Genomic DNA, 19,136 nt, shown 5'->3' with positions numbered 1-19,136 from the left:
ACTGTACACCACAAAACTGCCCCCTCTTTTTTGGAGGGGGGAGAGAGGGAACTGGCCTTAAAGCTTAGCCTGTGAGCGACCCCAGGACCTACACCTTATTTCCTCTGCTTGGCTTTTTTTTTTTTTTTGAGAATCGGGTTCAGAGGTTTGGGATGAAGCCATCATCTCAGAGTGATCAACCACAACCAAAGGTGGTATCTCTATGGTATTTACACCCTTATCAAAAACATAGCCGTTTAAGAAATTCGTAAGCCCAATGGCATTCCCGACCCATGATTAACGATTATTAGACAAATGTTAAATCTGCCAACTTTAGGCAAGAGATATATGGCAACGCGAAGATCATGGTGTCGCACTGCGTTATTGCATCGAAATCACTTGACAGGCGCTAGTTGTGACCGGTGATCAAAAACTATATTTTTTTGGTACTAGCTTTACCCCATAGCTTTTAATGTAAGTTGCAGCCAACTTTTTACCTAGCCAAATGGCAGCTTAAGAGTCATTTTTGGTAATGCGACTTGTCTGAGAATTGTAGTTTTGTGGCCAGAATCAATGTGAGCCCTTTCCTAATGACTAATTCACAAAAAGTGGAAAGCACCAACAAAGGCGGCTAGTTTGTTGCATTTTGTGCTGTGTCTGTTTAGGTTAGTTTGACACATCAGACTTTCACAATCTCTGTACGTGCTGGCCACAGATCTCCTGACTCATAAGCAAAAAATATACCGGTTTATGAGGCTGTTTAGTTTGGGTCAAGTGACCCACACTCAATCTGGGCCGTGAATGAGCCAGTAAAACCTTTAACCCACTCATCCTGGAATATCCAATGCAGCTCTCGCATGCTTGACCAGCCAAAATTAGAATGAAAATAAAACTATTGTGAGATCAAACACTAGTAGATAATCTGCTTGCTGACAGTTTCCATTTTATTTTTTTTAACTGCATTACATGAACAAACTAGAAAATACCAGTAACTTACAAAGCAACAAAATCAAAAGGTAACCATAAAAAGCAGACTTCACATTTAAAATCACAATAGTTCGTGTTAATGCTCAATTTACTGGTTTAGCCCCCTCCCCCCTAAAAAAATTGTGCTTTTGTTGTGGAGGACGACTTTACAAATTGTTGGCAAATTAGTATCTTCACCTCCCACCTGTGACAATAAGGGATACTGCAGGTGACGCACATACACTGTAATATATAAACACTCACCATCATGGACACTAAGAACACATGCAACCAACACAGCGGGGGACGCCATTACCTGTTTGTGGCCCTTGCTGCCCCGTAGTCATCTAAACCCTGCCGATGGTAAAAAAAAAATGCAAGAAAAATTAATGCAAAGTTCATTCTACTTTAATGAGCTCACTAATTAGGCAGGAGGCGGGGTTAATTACTGATAATTAGCATACTAGCAGCAAGCCGATTTAGTAGTAGTAACGATGGGTGGTAAATCTGTGATGAAATGGAAATCGCTTGGCTTTATTTTGCTGTGAGCGGGGGCAGGGCAGGATCATACAGCCGAGGGAGGGGGCTATGGCATGAGCGCTCCTACTGTCGTCACCGCAGCTGATAAAAAGCAGCGAGGGCATTCGAGAGGTAAAATGGTTGTGAGAACTCCCACCAGAAATCATACCTGAGGCTGCCGAGCCCGGATAATACCAGCGAAGGTACTGTAAAGAGGACCTGCCATCATGTAAAAAACTGATTATTATATTCCCGCTGCTACGCTGAGTATTCTGGGGGGTTTTAATCTGCCATACTGTTCCAGAGATACAAGACCCTTTATTCAGTGATAATTACTATGGTATTTAGTAAATGAGCATGGCTCACAGGATCCTCTGGGGCGTGTCTTCAGGCAGCCCTGAAACAGTACTGTGTGCCACGCCCCCAGAGTAACGACCACATAAAATAAGTTTTGGCTCTCTGGCACCAAATGATGGATTTTAAAAGAGAGAAAACAAAATACTCAGGGGAGCAACTGGAATAAGAGTAAAAACTGGACACTTTAGACCCAGTGATCGGATCTCTAACACACACTTTGTACAGACAAGTAGTTACCTGCAGATTTGTCATGATGAGCACAGCAGAAAATAACGATATTTGCATGGATATAACAACTAGGGTGTGTAAAGGCCCTCATACCTTTATGAAGACCTGAAGGGGATATCACATTGGTGTTCCTGTACTAGGCATACAAACTTCTATCACTATAGAAAAGATTAGCCAAGAAGGTGGGGCAAATTTAATCACTCCCTCTCATCACAGGAAGAGGAAGTGACTAAGTGAGCAGATTGGCTACTCATAGGAAACTTCCTACTAATGAAGGAGGCAAGGACCATATTGTAATGCACATTTTTATTTTATTTATTTATTTTTTTAAGAAGATGGACATCTGTTGTATGGATTGGGCTTTGCGTGTCCTTATTAATTGTACCCAATTTTGATATTTCTCCTAATGCTCTTTAGAGCTAATGTATAGCCCCTTCAAATTACGTTATACTGACCACTCCTCTTCTGATTCCCTGATTGGGAAACTGTCTCTATAACAAATTGCAAACTAAGCTACAGACAGTTCATAGGCCATCTGCGGGGATACAAGATTTGCCTACTGTATAACTGCACCCACACCACATATAAACCAGTTTATACTGTCTCCCCCATGCACGCTGAGTAAGTGGGTTCTCCCTGTTGTGATGTCACAGTAGTGCTGTGAGCTCTGTGCCAATCAGCTATCCATCTCCGGCTCCTCCTACCTATTGCAGTTTCAGAAAAAAAATAAAATAAATAAAAGTATGAAACTGCAGCTGCATCTCCCTCATTTCCCCTCCTTCATGCAAATTTAAAGAATTACACTAGCTGCTGATATTTTCTCTCCAACACAAACTAGGAAATCTTTGTTCCTTTCTATGTAGGGGAAAGTAAGCAACATCTCCCATACACATCACTCAGTGGCATCTATTGATCAAAATTTTACCAATATCCAATGGGCAATCGAGGAAGAGTTGCCCACTCTACGCCACATACAATTCCATTCGGCAGGCATGAGAATCAGTGGCTCAATGGGAAATTTCCCCATAGAGGTAGATTTCTGGTGGAAGTGATGGTGAAGCACCTTCCATTGCATCGAATCAGGACCGTTTGAGTTATCTTAGCATCCAGACTGCATTGCTCATGGTGCTTCTGTGTCACGTAGGGTTTAATAAACCCCTACATACTATAAAGTAAGCAGTCAGGGTACAAAGAAGCTGCAACATCAAACGGTGGATGTCAACAGCTGCAATGGAAGTGCCCCACTGGTGACCAACTTACGGCTGAAGACCTCTTACAAGGTTTGTACAGTCCGGATGACTGTGGGTACAGAAAGCTGGCACTCTTGTTTATTCTGTACCCATAAGGCACAGAGTAAGCCTATAAATAAGGAACACACATGGCTATAGAGAAGACCCATGTAAGGATACACAATTTTATCTTCAAGCATGCTATGGTAGATAATACTTATGCTAATTACACACATTTCCAGCTGTTACCAGATTTAAAAAGAAATCCTGAATAGCCCCATTAAATTAAAAAAATCTTTATGCCTTCAGTTACCACCAGAGGGAGCCAACTGTATACACCCTTCACATTTAGCATATTGATAAATCAGTCTGCAGAGAGCTCCCTCTAGCGGTGAGTGCAAGCAGCAAAAATGTTTAACTGACTAGGCAGAGACTTAAGTGGGTTTGCTCCAATATGACATTTCTGTTCTAAAAAGATTTTGTCTTCATACATTGAAGATCCTAATAAAGTGAGAATAAATGGTCATCCCACCTGTGAAAAGACTGGTGCAGCCACACTGTATGGCCGGGGCTTGAAAGAGCTCACAGCCTGTGGGGGAAAGCCGCGGGAGGCCATGTTGTAGTCTGGAGGAGGTATGGAGAGGTCGTCTTTGTCCAGCAGATTACCAGTGCTGCTGCTCTTCCCAGTCTGTAAACTGAAGAACAAGATAAAACTGTTTTATAAAGTCCTTGCCATTACCAGATCGTGAGCTCACCAGGTAGTAAGGGCGTAACATACCAAGGAGGCAGTTAGGAAGAAGTGGGCAAGCCCTGCTAGGTCTCATGCTTTTTGGCATCTACCGTATGTAGGACTCCACTCTCTAAATGAAGCTACATTAATAGCAGGAAAACAGACGGGGACTGGCCCAAGAGTCAGGAAGAGGGAACCAGACACTAGAACTACCAGAGTTATGGGGACCCAGGATCCGGAGACCCCCTCTCTTTTAGGCTAGAAACCCTAATCCTCAGTCTATTTTGGATAGCCCTGGCTCAGCTTGTCCCTTAGGGCCCATTTGACTCATGCTGATTGCTACAAGTGGAGAGGATGCACGACTTCTAGGTCAGCCCCACAGTAAGTTCTTATTACAGTTGTATAAGGGTTATACCTTTTTAGTAATATACAGAGATAGGCATATAACCACTTTGTCCCCCTTACTCCCACAAAGGTAAGGCACTATGATCGTGTCATGATCCTTAAGGTGGCCACAGACATTACTAGAATGTTGGCTGAACCCATCTATTTTGGTGTACCAACTCTTTCCTAATGGCAGATGACGAAGAAATATTAGATATGTCTGATTTTAACATGCCCAATCCATTTATTTTTTTATTTTTTTAAATTCCAGAGTGCTCGCTGTATTCTGTGACTTTCATCCCAAGTCTATATCAAGCTATAGGAGTGGTATAATTAGGGGAACCAGCCTTATAATGGCTAGAAACTTACTTCTGTGAACGTCCTCCGCCATCTCCACGGTCTAACACTCTCGTGTAGGAGAAAGGGAACCATCCTCTCCTGAAAGCCAAAAAAGCCATAAATTTAAGTTCCGTACATCCAGTTATAGGTTCCTTTTTGAGTAACTCCTAGGAGGCGCTACATTATAAGTATAGGTAGTAACATTCCTTTCCCATCACAAACAGCTCCTCCCCCATGTATGGGCTCAGCAGCATCTGCAAAAAATGTAACATCCCTACACAAACACGTCATAACTGAATCCGCACACAACTGAAGTTCAGGTGGAATTTCCCTTTAAAATCCGAGCTTGTAAATATCTCCCAGATGGAGTGGATGAGGTTGACGTCTCGACAGCTTTACCTTGCCACCCACATACATGAAATGCAAAGTTCCGGTTTTGTTCCAGGTGGGGGGTGGTTCCCTCCAGTCAATTACCGCTCTGTGCAACCTACATGCTGTCACATTCTGAGGAGGGCGGATCGGCAGGAGGGAAAAAAAAAAAAAAAAACTAAACAAAAAACGGCAAATTCCTTCTTCAGAGTAGTTCTAGGATGCGGTGGTGCAAACATCCTACAGCATAATGACTGGTGGTGGCAGCAAGAGCTGGCAGAATTACGTCCTGAAGCACAAGTGAGCCTCCTGGTAAAGTATGACATATCCATAAGACATGCCAAAAATGTGTATTTTGGAAAAAGGTGCATTCTAAAGATGAGCCCAAAATCAGACATCAACCCTCTTCTGACCGGTTAGTGGGACAACTGATGTGGTTTAACAAGCAGTCAATACACTTCTATGGGAATTCCAAAAACAACAGGTCACCCTTGCTCGGCTGTTTTTGGAGCACCCACAGTGGTCAATATAGTGAGCCATGCACACCCCACCACCTCATTCACGTGCATGCACCGCCATCTCTCCAGTCACAGCAGATGTAACATAATACTGATGCTTCTCCAGAACCAAACAATCCACAACGCAAGGCTCCTTACAATTTCGTCTTCTCGCTCTCTCCGTAGTGCCAGCCGTCTCTTGCTTCGGGCACCAGTAGGGTGATGTAGTCGCCATTGCTGAAGCTCAGTAAAGTGCCGTTATCTCCGGCGGCATGCGAGAAGATGGCCTGTACTCGTGTCCTGCCGTTTCTTTCTAAGCCGGCAGCCATAGAACTGGATCGGGGCAAAGTTTTGTTCTCAGCTGCTCGAGAGAATAATAAGAATGACTAATGACTAGTAATTACAGTAGAATAAATGCCATAATGTCTGCACTTACATACATGACTTGTGTGATGGCAAATCGCACTACACAGCGCAGTATCACCAGATTGGCTGAGAAATTTGGCTGGTACAAGTTGCGTGTCCACTTTAACAATCCAATATCAAAAAACCCTGTCTGCTTACCCACGGTGTAGCTGTTTTTGGGTGGGACGCTCTTGCGGGCTGGGAGGGTATTTGAGTAGGAGTCGCTGATCTGCTTGTGTGGCTGAGATGGTGAAATTTTGGACTGGATTGGTTTCATCTCTCCCCAATGTTCATAACTGCTGGGAGGTGGTCCTGTGACCCCATTCATTATAGGTGTGCCCTCCTGAGCGGACATTCTCTGTAACACAGACCAGAGTTAAGATGCCGACCTCGTACCAACCCCAACAAAGTCATAGACTGCGTACTAAACAGTCAACTTACCCCTACAAAAGGGGCTAGCTCTGGGGGCACTGGCAGTGGCTTGGCACCTGGAATAGGGTCCGATATAGAAAGGCTGGATTTTGAGCTAGTCATAGGTCCGGATAGTGTTCCTGATAAAATTGTACCATTGGGACCAGTAGCCATTTGCTGCATGATCTGTAGGGCTCTGTCTGGGATCTTGTTGGGATCTCCACTGGATTGTTGCCAAGAAGGAATCTTCTGGGCGAGCAGATCCTTACCCTGAGAGGAGAAGAGAAGGGTCAGCCGTCAATGATATATATTACATGACAAATTAATATGTGCAGTGACTGTGGTGCTCTGGTCCTTTCTGGGACAGGAAGTAGTCGTCTGTCATCCAAAGACAGCCATACTAGCTCTTAGCAAGTCACTCAGGTAATACTGCTTATGTGTTCATTGGCTGGACAGTTAAGATTAACAATAAGGTAACAAATAGTAACAAAACGATATCTGCGGCTAATTGTCTGTCAGAGATGTGCAAGACCGGATAGAGGAAATCAGTGAGCCAAGACGTAGCCAACGCCCCCGACTTTAGTTCTGGTAGCCACAGTAATGTAACTATAGGGGGTGGAGCAATTGAAGCAACGCCCGTGCCCTGGAGGGGACCCAAAAGCACCTGTACTATAGAAAGTAACCAATATTACATATTTGTGGTGGGAGGTTGGGGCACCGTCACAGGTTTTGCATTATGGCCCTTTGGGCAGCCTGGTATGGCTACAGTAGGAAGGGAGGCTAGGGAAAAATGGTTCTGATAGTGACACCAATTTTTACACGTTGTGCCTCTCCACCACCCCCATTATTGTCCCCTGAATATTCGATTGGACACATGAGCAGTGTCATGACCAAGCATCTCGCTGTCACACACACGAGACATTTTTCAGATATGCCGCTTCCCGGGAGGTCTTGTGTTGGCTTTTCTGGACCCAGGTAGAGTTGTCTTCTGTTCTGAAATGTTCACCATTATTCTGCGAGACTACTGCACCTGTAATTAGGAAGCTCCAATGTGAACTGCAGGTGTCTTTATAGGCCTTTGAGTGTGTGCAAATAAAGCTGGCAAAAAAAAGACGCTACGAAGTCCCAAGATCTTGCTTGTCCACTGCTGGTTTAGGCGTGGACCACCAACGAAGACATAGTAAAAGGCAATGTGCGCATCCCCCCACGAGATGGCAGCAGCGATGTGCAATCGAGCAGCCTTACGCTGGCAGCAATGAGGGGCTTTTCTCTTCCCCTCCCTCTTTCCAGCCAAGTGGCACTACATCTCGCTGAGTAAGAAGTATGTGGGCAGCACAAAATGTGTGTGTGGGAGTTGGGAACAAGGCTTACATTTTCAGTTGCTCTCATTCCCCCTCCTCCTCCTTTCCTGAGGAATAGGTGGGCTGCGAACTCTAGAAATCACTTGCACATGCTCTGAATGAGCCAAGATAACAGACCAAGAGAAGCACGTATGCAACTACAGTGTACACAAAGCAAACGGGCATAGCCATTCATAGCCGTACCCCTATCAGACTGTGCCAGCAGCGTAGTGGACAGAAAACAAAATACCACTCCATAATCCCACACGAATAATACCATACAACAGATATATGGGCAGCACAGTGGCTCAGTGGTTAGCACTGCAGTCTTGCAGCCCTGGGTTCAAATCCCACCAAGGACAACGTCTGCAATCAGTCTATGTTCTCCCCATGTTTGCGTGGGTTTCCTCTGGGTTCTCCGGTTTCCTCCCACATTCCAAAGACATGCTGATAGGGAAACTATATTGTGAGCCCCAATGGGGACAGTGCCAATAATGTTTGTAATGCTCTGTGGAATTAATGGCGCTGTATAAAGGAGTAAAATAAATAAATATATAAACAGTGCAACCTCTCTGGTGTGGGACGATTCTGGGGAAATTAAATGGTGATAGGTGACTACAGATGCTGCACACTTGTTGTATGTCACCCAGTATAATTATAGGTAATATTAGTGTCTAGAGGCCCAAATATTAACATTTCCTGGCCTCATGAGGGCCAATATTAACATCTCCGAGACGCCAAGGGGCCAATATTAATATTGGCTCCAATTCACCTGTCATGCTTGACAACACATGGACAGTTGTGGTGCAGTTTTTCATAAAGCATGATATATCCATATCATATATACCATATACATTTATATAATGGATGGGTGTGGAGCCAATTATATATTAGTTAAAAAAAATACATTTTGGCTGTAAGATTTGTTCTTTGCTATACTTTTCATTGATACTACTTTAAAAAGTACTTATGACAAATTCTACAATTCTTTCAATTTTTTCCCCTCTTTCGGGCATTAAATGTGTGGCTTGAATATTTTAATTGACTGGACTTCGACACGACAACACCAAAAAACTGCTATTTTTAATTTACATTTTTTATTTCACTTTGAGCTCGTACACATCACTAGTTCCAAACTATTGCAATATATAGTGTAATTCTACTTCTCCTATGAAGCCCAAGATGGTGGCTGAGCTTCAGTTGAGTCCTAAGATATTAACAACAGGGGCATAATAACCCATTGGCTTTGTGCGATTGTGCCAATGAGAGGCGTTGCAAAGCCACACAGAGAAGCAGGCGACCGACAGCGGCATCCAAGTGGTAAACAGCAGTGATTAGAGTTAGCGGGCATCTGCCTGTAACAGCAGCAACCAGAGTTACACAGCCAGCATCTTCCAGGTACGACGTTTGCTACATAAAATGTAAATTACAGGTTGGCAAGGGGTTAAAAAAAGTATATGTTTTTCTAATCTGGGACAACCCTTTTAATAACTTAGAGGAGTTTACCATGCTATGTGTGGATAGCCTGCACTCTACTCACCTTGCCGTGATAAGCAATGGAGTTCTTGGCTACGGCGCATTGTTTCTCCACCAGGAAGCAATACCTCCTCCTTTCTTCCGTTAGGGCTGTCTTATACCCATCAGATACAAAGTTCTCCAGCTCGCTCTGCTTGTTACTGATCGCTTCGATATACTGTAGAGAAGATAGACAAAACAAATACATCATCTCCTATCCATGGAATCATAGCCACAAGAGCCATGAGCTGGGATAGCCTCGCCCAAGACTCATCCCAGAGTCTCCCTGTAATGGTCACGTTACTCTGCTTGGAGGAAGACATGTTATTTTGATAGCACGCCTCCCAGAGACCTTGAGCTGTTACTCACCAAAGGATGAAACAAAACAATGGGATACCTATTGCACACACACAAGTTTCTGGATGTCCAGGACCTGAACATATTTGGTTCTCTTCGTACTAAGCTTTCACCTGTGCAGGACCTGAATGTCTGGAAATTTACCGATGTGCAGTACGTTTTGATAGAGCACCTGATTGAGGGGTTTAGTTATATGGAGTTGATCGCATTTGACAGAATCATTGTTCAAGGTGAAACATCTTATTAATTTATCGGGGATGAGAAGAATGGCTTCTTCCTACTAGAAACAGCTCCACAAGCGTCCATAGGTTGCGTCCAGTATTGCAGCTTCACTCCACTGAGGTGGATTTGGCTGAACTGCAATACCAGACAACCCATGGACACAGGTGAAGTGGTTTCTGAAAAAAAGCAGCCATGTTCTTGCAGGTTTGGAGCTTGGATAATAAGTCTTCATTAGTCTGCAGGAAACGAGTACAGACATTTTCCACTTTCTTCCCTTGGGTGCGGACCAAACACAAAAATCGTTGTGAACACAGAGGCAGGAGCTAATTAGAAGACTCTGCATCTTCATCACGTTCTCCGAGAAATCCCAAGAACGGCCGAGGATGCAGCGGGAAAATTAATGTTGCCTTAAAATGCAAGAACAACATGGCTTCCGTGGTCCTGCTATCTTCCGGGACCAACAGGCGGTACAGATTGTTAATCCATTATTTTAGGGGACAGGATGGGACATTATTTTCTTTCTGGGGGCACAGAGTATGAAGAGTGTACGTAGATATATCGCTGGCACCTCATGCATTTTGGGTAAGAAACCTATTAAAAGATTTAACTTCACCCCTGGGAATCACATATGATATATGGAAATCTGGGTGACAAGTCGGAGGCCATGTTAACGGCACATTCGAATGGCTTTTCCCAGACAGCAGAATCTTGATGTGGAAGGAATTCCTGTTCTAGCTGACAGCGTACTTATCAGAGGTAGGAGGCTTTTGATGGCCACACACGCGGCGCTGTATTATCTGGGTGCATTGTTCGGCACAGCGCACACGATATAGACAGGAGAAGCTGTATTGATGCCCCGCTGTCAGTCACTGCACAATGTCATTCTCCACGCGTTCCGAGGAAGAAGGCACAAAGTGGGTCAGGACAAGGAACACAAGCCTCAGTTAACCCCGTGTTATTACTGATCTTCCCCCACGGGTGCGGAGAATATAGGCCAATTAGGAATGCTTCCATAGAAATGTACCCTGCTGGGCTACTGCCATTAGAGAGAGGAATGAAGTACCAAATACTTCCAGCAAAGACTCCAGTTAGATCACAAAGCTCAAGTCCTGATGATCTGGGCCAGGTCGTAGCTTAGTGAGCTCCATGTAAGCTGTGGGCAGGTTAGGAGGCTAGTGATGAAGGGGAAGCAAAAGTATAATATAAAGCTCCTGTCCCCCAATGCAAGTTCTCTATCACGGACCCCAACTCATTGAGCTGGACCTTCTCATGTGGACAGAGATCTTTAAAGGCTCCTATACAAGAGCTTGACTCTTCCTTCCTTCTACCTGTATAGACCATGGAGGTCATAGTGAGGGGTCCTCCACTTGAGAACACCTCTGAGCCAGAGCAGAGTGTTCTACTATAATGTATGCACGACCCTTAGACGGACCCCCAAACATTGTTTCTAAAGGTACCCACACACATCAGATAATGATCAGAATAACAATCTGCAGGACTGGCCACACTAATGTGTAATTGGGACCTCCTGCATTTGTTGTAAGGATGAAGGATGGGACATGTTGGATTTCAACATGCCCGGTCAGTTATTTGCACATGTGTGGCAGCAGCTCATCTCCTACCGATCGAGTCACCTAGGCTCGTAAGGGGATAAATAGCTGTGGAACAAGCCAGCGTACTGCTTACAACTACCTGAAGTGTTTGGCCAACTCCTCATGGAAGCACAATATGACAGCACACAGAATGCCAGGGGTCTATAAATGTGAACGACAGGGGCTTCAAGTGGTGCTCTACAGGGGCTTTTCATGCAGCATTGCCAGAACACACTGTTTCACCATCTGACTGACTACACACACAAAACAAGAGGTGCAGTTGCATAATCTAACCACTAGCAGGAGACAAAGGGCAAAATAAAAAAGTATCCATCAAAAATCTGCGCAAACAGATGGTCGTGTTCTCACAGTGACCAATGACCTGGACTCGTGACAGATAAGTTAATACCTGATACTTGCACATTAGCTGAGGAAAGAGCCAATTTGCATGTTTTTTCCCTACAGAGCACTGCCAATTTTGATATCTAGCTGATTCCCTTAATAAGAGATAGTACTAAAATAAATATAAGATTAGAAAATTCAAAAAGTGAATTAAAAAAAAATTAATACCAGAGATGTGGGCGCATTGTCATTATGCGGAATATAATAAAAAAAAAAAAGTTACATGACTTTCTGGAAACTTTCTACATAAATCTGCATGGCAGTCCCATGTAAAATCAAGCCCTCGCCCTTACTAACGGTAGGGGTTAAACCTAATTGCAGTGTGTACTGCCACTGTTGCCATAATAAGGTCCATATGTGTAGCGTCAGTGCTTGCTGTCAATACTGGACTTCATTAGCTTCTACAGTGAGAGGATTATGTGATCCGGCTAAAGAGATTACATGAGCGCAGCCGCTCTTCTAGCCTCACCCAGCAGACGCCTGGCACAGATGCCAGTAATGAGTGCATCCAAGTCACATCGGCTGCCTTTGTTTACAGGACCTCAAGACCAAGGAGTCTTCTGAAAAAGAGGAGGCAAAAAGTAATGCCATAGCTACATGCTAGTATACAGGAGAGCCCTGTCCTACTTTACCAGGGTGTATGGAAGTCAAAGAGAATGGGTCCACCAGTAATTCTATTCAATGCACGGGTCACAACAGCCAGCCGCCGAGGGTCACAACAGCCGGCCGCCGGGGGTCACAACAGCCTTCAGTGAATGGAGATCTGGGAATGGGAGGAAAGAAAAAATAGATGGCAACACACATACCCATAGATCTATAGGAGGGACATCCCATGACCCATAAGGGAACCACACTGATAGATCTAGGTAGCAGACGAGTGAAATATGTATGTGGTACATAGAATGTTTTTTCCTTGCAGAGATATGGCTATTGGAAGAAGTGTTACAGGCAATGGTTCTTGGGGAAAAAAGGATGCAAATGAGCTTTGCTCCAGAAGAAAGAACGGTCTCTAGTACCACCTATAGGTAGTGTGGTGCAGTGACCAGTGTTGCAGCCAGGGGGCGCTGTGTGTGCACTTCAAGATGCACTTGGAGGCATAGTTGTGATGAAACAGTGACTGGCAGTGTTGTGAATGGCCGATATGTATCGCAGAGGTGGGTGGCCCTGTGATGGAAGCCTGGGTATGTTTTGCTCAAGCAGATCTACTGCTGAGGGTTTTGTTTACATTGGGAAGGCTTCCAGGTGATTGGAGAGATGGGTGGGTCCAGTCACCTACAAACCCACCCAAAGAGGCGTGTCTGAACACCTAAGATGGTTTTGTGTTTAAGGACCTGTGGTGATGTCACGCTCACATGACTGGCCATGTGACAGGTACCTGGGTGTGACTACACCTATGTAAAGGAGGTGTGTGTAGCACATGGTGTGAGTGTTTTGGGAGTCTGTCAGGGTGGACACACTTCCATGTGTCCTGGCTGGACACTGCAGAGTGGCCTGTGTGCTGTAGGTCCTGGATGGTCAGTGTTGGAGGCTCCTGGGAGTGGAGTCGTCCTGGAATCACCTAGAGACCGTAGACCTGGACAGTCAGTGTTGAGGACCTGGGATTGACGTGAAGTCAGCATGAGGAGTGGAACTCCTGAAAGGTAACCCCAGACAAGGGGATTGTAATATATGGCAGAGAAGTTTATCTGCTGCATGAACAGACTGGTGGTCGTGATAAGTTCATGGACATAATGAAATAGACTGTATGTCATGTGGTTTATGAAGTTTAATAAACCAGATTTGACCAGATTTGTGTGAGGTACCGTGCCTGAGTGCTTGAATCCTATGTTGTAAAGCGCTGCGGAATATGTTGGCGCTATATAAATAAAAATTATTATTATTATAATTATTATTATTATGCCAAGCGAGTGTCCCCCAACACACTCAGGTAGCATATCACCACAGTAGCTACCTGCAGGTCAGTTTTTGGTGACTTGAGCTTGGAGGATCGGAGTGGTATTCTGCTCTGCCAATGAGGTATTCCCAATAAAAATATGAAGGATGTTATACGAAAGACAATGCGGTTTATTCTCGGCACGTTTCGAAGTTGGACTAACTTCTTCAGGAGAACCGCAATAAGGCCATGTTCACATGTTCAGTATTTTACATCATTATTTGTAAGCCAAAATCAGGAGTTGCACAAATGCAGAGGAAAAAAGTAAAATAGGAACATCTGCCCCACTCCTGGCTTTGGCTTACAAATAGTGAACATGGCTTAACACAGAATTTGACAGACAAGTAATTAGCATTCAACAAGCCATCAGTCAGATGCAGCACACAGGGGCGGTTACCACTCATACTGGTGCCTTTTTATGACATTTTAAACTATTTAAGTTATGCATGTCAAATTCTGCATTATTATTGCGTTTCCTGATGAAGTTAGTCCAACTTCGAAATGCGTTAGTATTAACAGTATTGTCCTTCTAACACGTCCTTTGGATTCTTATTGGGAATACCTCATCGGCAGAGCAGACCACCACTCTTATCCTCCAAGAACATGCTAGATACAGCAGGTTTTCCGGTCCGGAATGTGCTGCAGCAGCTGATCTTTTCTTGATCAGATAACCCCAAAAGGTGAGTAGCTACTTGTTCCTTTACTTTGTACTTTTATACCGGATAAGACCCTATTGCGCAGTTGTATCCCCCTTTTATCTATCTTTTGGTGACTAACACACTACGCATCAAAAAGACCCTGAAGAGTGTAATGTGGACATATATATTAGCACGCACCCCTGCTGTTCTCCAGTCGCCATACCATCAGTAAGACCACCCTTGTGGAGCGGCTATAAGGCGACAGCTCAGCATCTTTCAGAATTGAATTTTAGGAATCTAAACTGAAAGTTCTGGATAACTGGATCTCATTAATTCTCTGCTCTTTATAACTTATTTTTAGAATAATGAACTTCTTAATTGGATGCTGCTAAAGGTTTTCAGAGTCATTTCATCGAGGATAATTACTTGTGAGAAATGGGGGCGGAAGGGGACTGAGGGATGTGAGGTGTTCCGATTTAAGCAAAAACTAGGAGCACCTCCGCCTCTATATTCAGTAATACAGCAAACTTTTAAGAGGTCACAAAGTATTGCGAAGTGACATTCAGAACCCTTCATGTGTCTATGGGCTGCCAGATGTTAAAGGGATGGTTCGCCCACACATCATTGAGAAGGTATTATAAGTAGGATTCAGTGAGAGATGCCCCAACTATCTCCAGCAGGTTTCTGACCATGACCTGATTACAGAAGGTCCCACCAACAGTCTGTGATGAAAGTGGGCACATTCTGTTTACTAAACCCCAAGACATTGAATAGAGGTTCTACTGGAGGAGGACTGCTGTATGACATGTCCATTCACGCTCTGGCCATTTAGGAGCAGGTAAGAAGCAGAGAACTCATGCCCATCAATCTCCCTGTAGGCCCCGAAAAAGTGTATGGAAAGATGTAGCGTATACAACCACCATTACATAACTAAGGAAAAGATTTGGTGTGTTCCCTCTGCCACTATTCAGATCATTATTGGTCTCATCTCATGGATCGTCTTACTGGAAGGTTATTAGAAGGTTCACTTTAAGGCACTTTACTGTATTGGTGCTATATAAGCATGTGGCTGCTCTACGCCAGAGTCTCTCCTAGGGTGGCTGCTCTACACCAGAGTCACTCCTAGGGTGGCTGCTCTACGCAAGAGTCTCTCCTAGGGTGGCTGCTCTACGCAAGAGTCTCTCCTAGGGTGGCTGCTCTACGCAAGAGTCTCTCCTAGGGTGGCTGCTCTACGCAAGAGTCTCTCGTAGTTTTGTTGCTCTATGCTCAGGTACCCCCTGGATTTATAGCATACAGTGGGGAAAATAAGTATTTGGTACACTAACGATTTTGCAAGTTTTCCCACCTGCAAAGAATGGAGAAGTCTATATTCTTTATCGTAGATACACTTCAACTGTGAGACAGAATCTAAAAATAAACAGAAAATCACCTTGTATGATTTTTAAATATTTCATGCAATAAAATGCAATTTAATTAAGTATTTGATCACCTACCAACCAGCAAGAATTCTGGCTCTCAGACTTTTTTTTTTTTTTTTTTAAGAAGCCCTCCTGCTCTGCACTCATTACCTGTATTAATTGCCCAATTGCCCCGGTTTGAACTTGTTACCTGTATAAAAGACACCTGTCCACACAATCAATCACACTCTGATCTTGGCCATGGTGGAGAGGTTAAAGAGCTGTCTAAGGATACCAAGGACAAAGTTGTAGACCTGCATAAAGCTGGGATGGGCTACAGGACAATAGGCAAGCAGCTTGGTGAGAAGGAAAGTGTTTGCACATTTAGAAAATGGAAGAAACAAAATGACTCCTCTTCCGCGGTCTGGGGCTCCATGCAAGGACTTACCTCATGAGGTAAGGATGATTCTGAGAAACGTCAGGAATCCGCTAAGGACTACATGGGAGGACCTGGTCAATGACCTGAAGAGAGCTGAGATCACTCTCAAACATTGTCATTAGTAACACTACACAGTCATGGACTAAAAATCCTGCAGGGCATGCAAGGACCTCCTCCTCATGCCAGCACATGTACAGGCCAGTTTGAAATTTGCAAATGACCATCTGGATGATCCAGATAAGGCATGGGAGAATGTCCTGTGGTCAGATGAGACAGAAATAGAAATTTTTGGTATCAACTCCACTCACTGTGTTTGAAGGAAGGAGGATGAGTACAACCCAAGAACACCGTCCCAACCGTGAGGCATGGTAGAGGAAACAACATACTTTGGGGGTGCCTAACTGCAAAGAGGACAGAAAGACTTACCATATTGAAGGGAAGTTGGGTGGGGTTCTTGAGATTTTGCCCAGCACCCTGCTTCCCTTAGTAAGAGCATTGAAGATGCCTTTTGGCTGAGTCTTTCACCATGACAAGGTCCCAAAACACACAGCCAGGGCAACTAAGAAGTGGCTCTGAAAGAAGCATTTCAAGGTCCTGGAGTGGCCTAGCCATTCTCCAGACCTGAAGCCAATAGAAAATCTTTGGAAGGAGCAGGAACTCCATGTTGTCCAGCGACAGACTCGAAAACTGAAAGATCTGGATAGGATCTCTATGGAGGAGTAGGTCAAAATCCCTGCTGCAGTGTGTGCAGACTTGGTCAAGAACTACAGGAAACGACTGACATCTGTAATTGCAAACAAAGGTTTCTGTACCAAATATTAAGATCTGTTTTTCTATTGTATCAAATACTTATTTCACACAATAAAATTCTAATTAAATTATATAAAAATCAAACAATGATTTTCTGGTTTTTATTTCTAGATTATGTCTCTCAGGCTAAGTTCACACGTTGCAGAATTGCCGCGGAAATTTCCGCGGCAATTCTGCGCCTCCTGCCGCGGGTATATCGCATGCAGAATTAGCATGCATATACCCACAGAAAACTAGGGTTTTGCAAGCATAATTAGCTTGCAGAATGCTAGAGTTTTCCAAGCGATCTGTAGCATCGCTTGGAAAACTGATTGACAGGTTGGTCACACTTGTCAAACATAGTGTTTGACAAGTGTGACCAACTTTTTACTATAGATGCTGCCTATGCCGCATCTATAGTAAAAGATCGAATGTTTAAAAATAATAAAAAAAATAAAAACATGGTTATACTCACCTGCAGACCTCAGCGGCGTCCGTTCCTATAGCTGTTGTGCGGTGAAGGGCCTGTGATGACGTCACGGTTTGTGATTGGTCACGTGACCGGTCACATGCGGTCTCGCGACCAATCACAAGACCGTGACGTCATCGCAGGTCCTTCACCGCCCAGCAGCTATAGGAACCGAAGCGGCAGCGTGCAGCGGAGAGGCCGGAAGACTGCGGGGGACATCGAAGGTGAGTATATCGCTATTTATTTTAATTCTTTTATTTTTTACCAATTATATGGTGCCCAGTGCGTGGAGGAGAGTCTCCTCTCCTCCACCCTGGGTACCAACCGCACATGATCTGCTTACTTCCCGCATGGTGTGCACAGCCCCGTGCGGGAAGTAAGCAGATCAATGCACTCCTATGGGTGCAGAATCGCCGCGATTCCGCAATTTTAATGAACATGCTGCGTTTTTTTCTGGAATGCGATTCCGCTCAGGAAAAAAATGCAGCATGTGCACAAAAAATGCAGAATGCATTCTGTTACATAGGATGCTTAATGGTAGCGTTTTTTTCGCGGTTTTATAGCGTTTTTATAGCGAAAAAAAAACCGCGAAAAATATGCTACATGTGCACACAGCCTCACAGCTGAAGTGTACCCACAAAATGCAAATAGATAAATGTCGCTTTGCATATTAAAGAGGTTTTTCTGCTTTCAGAAAACCCATAGCCAAGCTGCAGTTTAAAAAATAAAAAATACAAACTTTGCTTAACTCACCCTCTCCCAGTTCAGCACAGACTCCACCACTGCTCTTGGTGTCTGTATGGACTGCAGCCAGTCTGTGAGCTCCGTGGCTTTGAGCAGTCAACTTGTGGAGCCGCTAAGCTTGGATATTGGCTGCAGCACTGTCGATGTGACATCAGCGCTGCAGACAATAAGACACTGGGAGCAGCAGCAGAGACTCTGCAATGGACCTGGGGAGGGTGACTAAAGTTTTTTTATTTTTTTTAACAAAAATAAACACACACAACAGGACAGGGGTTTCGAGAAACCAGAAAACCTAATGCAGCAACTAGCCCAAAACTATTGGATGCCAAAATTGCAGTATAAAATAAAATGTTAATGCTACTAGGAGAACAAATAGATTGCAAAAATTGTAATATAAAAAAAATATATATATATGATGACAATATAAAAAGCAAAACCACCACAAAACAAGAGCAAATGGAATTAGGAGCCCAAACTAATAAATGCAACCCAGGCTGTAACTGCAGACGATGCCCACTTCGCTCGTAGGAGGAAGCAGGCAGCAGAATTACCCGCAGAGCTAAGAATCTTAAAACAAAGCCGTGTCTAACCCCTGAAATCAATTCTTAAGGAATCTGCCAGACAGATCAAGATCACTGGGAATTACAGTATTTAAGCAATAATGAGCCTGCAAAGTGATGTCCTAATAGGCTGTCTGCTCGCTCCACCTGGCACCGTGACTGCTAAGAAAAGAGCAAACTTGGGGAAAATTTGGGGGAGGAAGTGTGGCAACAAAGAAGAAGGTACAAGGTGAGCGAGGAGCGTGATCAACCCTATTGCTTCCTTATGCAAATATGTGACACCAAGACATCTACGGCAATTAAAAGTGACATAACTTGAAGATCTG

At 44.1% G+C, this 19,136-nt stretch overlaps 1 protein-coding gene across 8 annotated transcripts in view; it reads right to left on the bottom strand.

The window, feature by feature from the left end:
- BAIAP2 (BAR/IMD domain containing adaptor protein 2) overlaps positions 1 to 19,136 on the bottom strand; it is a 145,242-nt gene that overhangs the window by 15,835 nt on the left and 110,271 nt on the right. For 4 of the 8 annotated variants that reach the window (XM_077253342.1, XM_077253340.1, XM_077253343.1 and 1 more), the window contains exons 7-14: positions 9,294 to 9,446; positions 6,444 to 6,683; positions 6,162 to 6,360; positions 5,757 to 5,958; positions 4,762 to 4,830; positions 3,811 to 3,973; positions 3,310 to 3,408; positions 1,262 to 1,299 (exon numbers count right to left, since the gene is read on the bottom strand). In XM_077253342.1, coding sequence (XP_077109457.1) covers positions 1,262 to 1,299; positions 3,310 to 3,408; positions 3,811 to 3,973; positions 4,762 to 4,830; positions 5,757 to 5,958; positions 6,162 to 6,360; positions 6,444 to 6,683; positions 9,294 to 9,446 — 1,163 coding nt within the window. The remainder of the gene's footprint in view (positions 1 to 1,261; positions 1,300 to 3,309; positions 3,409 to 3,810; positions 3,974 to 4,761; positions 4,831 to 5,756; positions 5,959 to 6,161; positions 6,361 to 6,443; positions 6,684 to 9,293; positions 9,447 to 19,136) is intronic. The other 4 variants (XM_077253344.1, XM_077253348.1, XM_077253345.1 and 1 more) reach the window with 1 other exon arrangement.

This window comes from Ranitomeya variabilis, chromosome 4 (assembly GCF_051348905.1).
Source record: "Ranitomeya variabilis isolate aRanVar5 chromosome 4, aRanVar5.hap1, whole genome shotgun sequence".
In the NCBI taxonomy this organism is placed as follows: Eukaryota; Metazoa; Chordata; class Amphibia; order Anura; family Dendrobatidae; genus Ranitomeya; species Ranitomeya variabilis.
This window is presented reverse-complemented; position numbering and strand designations above follow the sequence as displayed.